This window comes from Vanacampus margaritifer, chromosome 8 (assembly GCF_051991255.1).
Source record: "Vanacampus margaritifer isolate UIUO_Vmar chromosome 8, RoL_Vmar_1.0, whole genome shotgun sequence".
In the NCBI taxonomy this organism is placed as follows: domain Eukaryota; kingdom Metazoa; phylum Chordata; class Actinopteri; order Syngnathiformes; family Syngnathidae; genus Vanacampus; species Vanacampus margaritifer.
In genome coordinates this window covers 21,346,711-21,354,915 of record NC_135439.1, presented here as the reverse complement: position 1 = coordinate 21,354,915, position 8,205 = coordinate 21,346,711, and the positions used below count along the sequence as shown (strand labels likewise).

General features: G+C 38.6%; 1 protein-coding gene across 7 annotated transcripts in view; it reads left to right on the top strand.

Moving 5' to 3' along the window:
* The first annotated feature begins 4,531 nt into the window (after positions 1–4,531).
* The window catches only part of cast (calpastatin), a 40,835-nt gene continuing 37,161 nt past the window's right edge, over positions 4,532–8,205 (top strand). For 2 of the 7 annotated variants that reach the window (XM_077573040.1, XM_077573035.1), the window contains exon 1: positions 4,538–4,721. In XM_077573040.1, the coding sequence (XP_077429166.1) occupies positions 4,662–4,721 (60 nt within the window). In that variant the 5' untranslated portion in view covers positions 4,538–4,661. Of the gene's footprint in view, positions 4,722–5,112; positions 5,349–8,205 lie in introns of those variants that run through there. The other 5 variants (XM_077573024.1, XM_077573027.1, XM_077573036.1 and 2 more) reach the window with 5 other exon arrangements.

Here is an 8,205-nt window from a genome sequence, read left to right as displayed (position 1 = left end):
AAGGGTTCAGCACTAAGGACAGTTCCTCGCTTGGAAAATAAAAATAATCAACATGGCACCAGGTCGACTGAGTAGGGAAGCTGCTCCAGCACAGTAATGTTCTTATCTGCCAGGAACTGTCAGATGCTCAGGGCATTGTGAGCAAGCATATTGTCCTTCCACAACTCTCGCCCCTTCTGTCGCACAGAACAAAGAAAACGCTGCAGGATCTCTTTGTAAGCGACATGCTGGTTGATCATCTAAACTCGAAGTGGACATCACCCCCTCATAGTGAAGAATGCCTTTAAGGTGACTTTGACTTTGGACTCTGATTGTCTTACTTTCTTTGGGCTTTATGATGTTGAACTTTTTCATTTGAGAAGGCTCCTGCGTTTCGGTTTTCGGGTCATATTTGAAGATCCAAGCTTATCACAAGCGATGACTCACATGTGTTACAGTCTGATAAAACTAACATTGAACTTCTTTTCCATAATTCCAAAAGTTTTGTTCATTACACATCACCAGCGAAGCATGGTGGTTGCATCATCATGTTTTGGGACTGTAACTTCAGTGTGTAAGTCATAATATGTAAAATCATCTGTTCAATTGTCAAAATTTGTCAAGCATATCACAGGGGATCAGTGTAGAGGATGGTTGAGACATTCACAACGGTTTTTTCCCCTCGCAGCATTGCAAGGGAAAATATCGGCTGCAACGTGGATGAAAACCTTTGGCCAAACAAAGAGCAGCGTATGAATGACCAAGAGGGGGAAGCTGACGATAGTGACTACACAGTAAATTCCATAGAGTAAATTTGACTCTCTTTTGAGTGGGACCAAATAGACTCAGTTTTAGAGTAATATTTACACTTGGAAGAGAGTAAAATAAAGAATTGACAAAAATAAATAAAAGTCACTGAAGGGTTGAGGAACCTTCAGGTTGGGAAACGGTCGCAGTACCACCTGAGCTATGCCACTTCTATTGTTTGCTTAACTTCAATATATTTTTGGTCTCAGAGTTATGAAGATTCCAGCTGACACGAGCGATATACATACTACAGTCACACAGCAGCAGTAGCTCTGTTGGTCAGGGTGTCTCCCAAGCTGAAGGTCGTGAGTTCGTTCCTCAACCCTTGAGTGACTTTTACTTATTTATTTTCCACTTCTTTATTTTACACTCTTCCAAGTGTAAATATTACTCTAAAACTGAGTCTATTTGGTCCCACTCTAAATAGAGTCAAATTTACTCTACAGAATTTACTGTGTAGTGAAAGTGTTACAGTAGTTGGTTCTTCATTTATGCTGTGCGCTAGGTATAATTTTTGTTATTAGTTTTTCATGAATATACAGATTTTGACTTACACTTTCTTTTGTTGCACTCTAATGTGTAAGTAACTTTGTGTCAATTTCCTTGACTGTGAGTGCAGTATGTCAAACCGCAAACTTTGAAAACTGCGCTTGTAAAATCCTTTCCCCCCCTCAGTTTTATATATAATTGTACTTTGTTAGCGGCACCTCTGGTGTTGTGACAAAACATCGAATGATTTTGACCTGCAGTGCTCACACAATGCCAAAGGGACAATGCATTTTGGGGGCAAGATATGAGCTTTTGCAGATAATCCATGGTGTTGTGCATAATCATCCCAGTTACTTTTGGCAAAAACACTAAGTGAATGCAGATGAGCCAAAGCAATTGAAAAAGGATCTTTGCAGCTGTGACAGTACCGACTCTTTGTTTGGGAAAGGAACTTGGAGTGAAGCATGAGTGACCAGTTTTGGGATAGATATGTGCTTTTGTTAATGAACTGATAGGTTGTGCACAAATGTAAGTCGGTTTGGCCAAATGAGCTTGCAGTTTTGAAAATGTCATGTTTTAATCTGACTGGTGAAGTCTGAACACAGTCAAACTGCAGTTAAGAAGGTGTGCAGATCGATCGATCTATCTATCTAGCTATCGATCGATCGGCATGTACATGTACAACTGCCAGAACAGGCTCTTTGGACCCTTTTAAATTGCTGATGTACTGTGGTGAGGCAAAGTCAGAAAAACATATTGTTGTTTTCAGTATATGGTAACTTTACCTAACTAATATAAAATATATAGCCCCACTATTTTATTTTTTATTTTTTACTACACATGGTGTCTGTGTACTAGCTGTGATTACTGAATGTATCCAAGCTATGCTAACATGCTAAACTTGCATGATTTTCAAATGTTCATATATTTTAGGGCCAGTATATGCTTTTCCTGACAATATCTTTGGATCAATTGATGATGTTTCTCTGGTGGAAGAGGAAGTAAGCTCTACTAACAATGAGGATGCTGAGCTGGGGCTGTTGTCGGTGTGGATGATCACACAATGGAAGGTTACGTAGCCTACAATGAAGCAGGGAGTCCATATCGGACACGATGTGTCGTGAGAGCAAACAAACAGGACTCACAAGACCACTGTCACACAAAAAAAGACTCTTGTTGTAATTGACATGTACAAAACAAGACAAAGGAGGAAGATATGGTTGTCAATCACTGTGAATTAGACGTGTGAACACTCATACTGACTGATTAGCTCTTGCTCATCTGGTCGTAAGCAAACAGCTTGGCTATGGGTCAGCTGAATAATCCACCTTTACCTAGCAACAGCTGTTTGCTTTGAGAGGAGGCAGTGCACACAACACACACACACACAGTCCGAAAGCCACAAAAAACAACAGCAAGATGGACATTGGCATTTGCAGTAGTATGTGGTCTTTTCCCAGAGCCGCGTCTTCCTCATCGATTGTGGCCTAATTTTTTCTGTGTGATGAGTGCGTGTGTGTGTTCCTTTTACAATAATGGACTCCGATCACTCATGTGGCTTCCCCTTGACCGCCCACAGAACAAAAACATCGGAAGAGGTCAGAGGTGTGTGTGACTCCATTTAGTCCACTTAGTATTTTTTTCCATTTCTGAGACAGAATGAAAGTCGTGTTTACGGCTTGTGGATGACGCACATGAACACAAGGGACTCAACTCAGTGAACTGTAATGTACCTAAAATCAATTAAATGTGGTTAATGCAAGGGAAGACTTCAGGCGCACTTTCTGCACCTTGTGCAGTTTTATTATCATCAGAGGTAGATTGAAGACTCTAAATTGTCTCTAGGTGTAAATTGTTGTATATGTGTCCTGTGATTTGGTTGGCTACCAGTCTCACCCTTGGGCAGAAGTCTAATACATTTGCTAATCACTGGAAATATGCCGTAGTGGTGAAAAGAAGCAACGTTTTTATTTCAATCTTCTTTTGTCGCCAAAGCTGTACAATGTTGCACAAATGTCATGTGCCATTAACAGATGTAACGAAAATGTCAACCTGGTGTCATCCAGACTGGCATATACAAGGAGGAAATGAGACATTGATGTGACACACTGCATACTGTTATCAACAAGTGTGAAGGTCAGATGGTAAGGTTTGATTAATGGTGATGCTTTCACTTTTATGGGTCTCTTCTGTACTGTACTGAATTATGTCCTATAGGCTATACACTGTTTATTGTTTTAGCCTAATTATTGTTGTCCTTAACTTAAAATGTTCATATGGCTCAATTAAGGAAACCAAACATTTAGTTATTCCCTTTTTATCTTTGTAATGGAACCATGAATTGGTGTAGATCGTCTACTGGGCTAGTTGTTGCATACAATGTAAAAAACATCATCATCATCATCATTATAAAATAAAAATAAAAATAAAAATAAAAATAAAAATAAAAATAAAAATAAAAATAAAAATAAAAATAAAAATAAAAATAAAAATAAAAATAAAAATAAAAATAAAAATAAAAATAAAAATAAAAATAAAAATAAAAATAAAAATAAAAATAAAAATAAAAATAAAAATATATTTTTTTAGATATAAGATGTGTTTTAAATTCCACTAGAGGGCAGCATTGACTACAGCGTCACCAGTGGAAACATGATGACGTAACGATGACTCATCCCGACCACTGGTTTGGGGCGTGTTATGTAAATACTTTGCTGGGAAGGTTTTAAAAGGACACTGACACACCATTAGCATTCGCCTTCTGTTAAACGCACCCTTAACAGTTGGTTACTTGAATAAATCATGCATTGCTGTGGCTTTACAGATTATACGAGATAATTTGAAACAGGAATATAAAAAGAGGAGGCAATTCTTTTGATAACATCTGAATTTCGAACCGTTGTGTGCGCGTGTGTTTTTACATTAATCGTCACAATTAGAACTTCCAATGATTTTTTTTACCTCCCCCTAGCAAACTTATAATATGTTTTGTCCAGTTCACGTGCGTGATCTACAAAGTTGAATAAAGCGGAATAAGAGAAAAAAGGGGGTAGTGGGTGTGTCCAACATTGTTGTTTTTTCCCCTTCTTGTAGGAACAAAGTAGTTTCAAAAATAATGAAACGGACAATAATCGTCAAATAATAGAATTTACGTTTATGTCGCTAACCATATTATTGTCACACCATGTGTTATCTAGAAACACACAAAAATTCTGTGCTTGCGATAAAACATCTTAAATTCATCAAGTCTGACAAAAGTAGTGTCAGCGGGAGGGGCAACTTTTTTTTTTTTTAATTCGTCTTCAAGGGACTCCCCTGCGTCCACTTTTCAAAGACTTTATGAGCGAGAAGAAGTGAAACAGTTGATCCACTCAAGTGTTATCGAGATGCCACACAAGAGGGGAAAACACGGTCACCATCACAAACACGCGACGGACACGAATGAGGTAAGAAAAGCTGTAATTAGCCTATTATTGCAAAGTTGAAGACACGTCGTAAGATGTCTCTTCTCAAAGTGATGCGCATTGTTGCATGCTTGTATGTAACGTGTTGTGGCGTGTTTTTTTTTTAAAATCGTCTTTTATATTTGCTGAATGACATGCTGCCAATCAGAAAAGCGTCATGTCTGTGGAAAACAGACATCCCGATGCATTGCACAACTGCAGTTGTAGTTGTATTGTTATGCAGCTGTGTTAAGACGCGCAGCCCACTTCTTCTTTGGAAGTAAGTACACTACCGGTACTGGCGGTAAAGTGTGGTGATGAAAGTGAGGGGTGGTGCAAAAGCACGTACACACAGATCGACTATTGTTCCCTGGGAGGGGAAGAGGCTGCTGGAAAAGAATGCATTTGATGTGACTTGGCCAGTGAGTCAAAAGACAACAGAAACAGACAGCTTCGTGTTTTAATTGCCGACGGTGTGTTGGGAGTGGCACACACGGTTTTGGAGTGGCATGGGAAAGTTCGCGTAGAAGTCTACCAAGGAGTGACTTCCAGTGCCGAGTGACTGTTTAATTCCATTTGTGTTTTGCCTCCTCTTTTCTGATGGCGTACGCAGCCTACTACAACTCTCTTGTAAGTACAACTTGGAACACACTCTCTTGCTTTACAAACGTGACAGTAACACTACGTTCACTCTTTGATACTAGTGCGGGGTTTGTTTGACAACTCTTAACCACCAGAACGAGTCTGAATGTGAATCTGTTGGGCGACATAACAATTAAACCTTTTATATTTGTTTAAATTGTTTGATTAGCATGCCATGTTGTTTATTTCTGAGGGCCTTCGTCAAGAATGGTGTTGTTAAGTGTTAGTCTCTTGCTCAACCTAACTGTGTGCTTAGTGAGTGAACCTGTGAAATGAGAAACCAAGTGAAACAATGGGTCGAAAATGCAGCATCCTGTAGAGTTAGTTCCCCCTGAATTTACTCCTTAACATTCTGTTGCCGAACAATAACTCTCCAGGATATTTCTGGACTGATGGGATTTTTGGGTGTTCCCTAAATTTGCTGAGTTTCAATTTTACACTCCCTGTTGAAACATTTTTAGAAATGGAAGTGAAAGTGTGGCTATTTTGCCAAGCAAACACTTAAAAAAAAATCCAGTAATGATAGCGTAAAAGTTTGAACTTTGTTTTTGTCTCGCAGAAATTTACTCTTACATTACATTGTGCCCTCTAGTGTTCAGATTCTGATGCCACATAACTGCATTGCCTTGTGCAGTTACAGTAGATGGATGTTAATGTGCAGTTAGTTACATGATGTGTGGCTGTATGAATGACAATATTCACAAGCATGTAAAAAAACAACATGCTGTTGGATGTTAAAATATCCATAATGATAGAGTTGTTACTCTAAGAAGCGTTGTATTTGAATGAAATCTATGCCTTGTTCAATAAGAGTTAGCATTTTTTGTTTTTGAACAATATTTTGTTTAGTTTAAAAAAAGACAAGCATTTTCATCAAAATTGCAAGTGATAATGGTATTGAAGTATCAGTACTCGCTTTTGGTGAGCACTCAAATGTAAATACTAAATACTATACTAATACTAAAAAAAAAGTGTTATCAATGCATCACCATTCCCTAATAAAAACATGTAATAGATTTACACTTCCCACACCCTTTTCAGTAACCCACTTAAACGTGCGAAAAAACGATTTTATAAGTATTTATTTGCCACTGTTCCCACTCTATTGTTCGCTTAGTTTTTTAAATGAGAATGTGTTTTCTTCAAGCTATTTATTTGTCACTCCCAACTGAAATTAACTGTAAAACTGGAGAAATATACATTGTATAATTTATTTCAAAAACAACAAACAAACAAAACCGTAAAAACCAAAATGTTCAACCAAAGATTACAATTTTGTAAAACGAAAGTCTGCTAGCTTAATGCTAATATATAATGTGACACAACATAGCAATTGTAAATTAGCATACATGTTAACGATACTTATTAACATTCAAATAACTGCTACTTTACTTACACACATCTCATGGAGCAGCATCACCTACAAATACAGCATACATCAGTACTCATACACATACGCAATATTCTCTCCCCTCTGTAAGCAAATACTCAAATGTCAAAACGTGGTACATATATACCACTGAAGGAGTGTCATCTTCCTCTTATCATTACAGTGCATCTCTCCCTATTGACCTCAGCTGACCTCATGTTGCGTGACAATGCGGTACTACGCTAAAGGCGAGCAACTCTTAATTTGGGCTTTCCTGTTTGTATGCTGTAAAAACCCATAAAAAGACGATCCTTGTAACTAGTTTATCAACAATCCATCCATCTGTCTGTTTCAGGTCAGAAATGAGGACACAATGAATCCTTAAGAGTGCATGATGTTCAATCTGTTTGTCTCCCCCTGCTGCCGAAAACAATCACGCGTAAGATCATGCTGATAAATGCTACTTCCTCAAATAACAGGCGTGTCCATGTGATTCCAGTCTTTAGTTGAGTCAGTATTTTTGCGCCACTGTTCAGTTTTACCCCTTGACTTACATAATTTCACTAAAAAACACCACATATTTCATTTATGTTGCCAGATGTTGCAAAATTAACATTTCTGCAACTTCTCTTTGACTGAAGTCATTTGTTGTAACGCCCAGACGTATGCAGGCACCACAAAATCAAATGAACTGTGTGGGAACGACACACCCACCTACAGAGAGTGACAGAAATATGAAGTTGTTGAGTAGTAGTTGTTGATATTTGATATCAGCTGTTGCTTCTTGAAGATGCTTTTGCATATCTGAGTTTTGTTGTTTCTGTGATGCATTTCTTAATTTAGATTTGTAGAGAAAGCTTACACAGAATGGCTATGTGGGCTTTTTAAAGGAAGAATATGTAATAGACACAACTTTTATATCAGATTGCATTTGATGTGACCAGTGAGTATATTCACTAAAGGAATCATGAAAGTGTTTGCTATTTTAAAAATTGTTACAATTTTAAATGTGGAGTCAGATATTTTTCTGAAAATGCCGGAATTCTTAGCTTAACCTTGTCTATTACTGTATTTACAATGTAATGTAATGTATATTCGATGATAAAATAAAAGTTTGCTCAATGCTGTTAACAATGTAATGCCACGGACTTCCGACTTCTGGGTTCCACACATCAGCGTCGTTTCCGGCCACTGATGGCCGCGTTCCAACACTCGCATCCCCACCCCTGCACCCCCCAACTGCGCGCTCCCGCCGACGGTCAGGGGCGTCTCAACTCTCTGAAATGCTTCGGACAACTGAGACAGACATACTACACACTCGCACATGTCGGCGGGAATGCGCAACCGAGCTTCACAAAGGCAGAAGCGCAAGAACTGGGACGAGGCCCACACGTCGCAAACAGGAAACAAAGCTGATGTGTGACCACCAGGAAGTCAGAAGTCCCGCCTCCTCCGTGGCATATACCCCATAGTAAT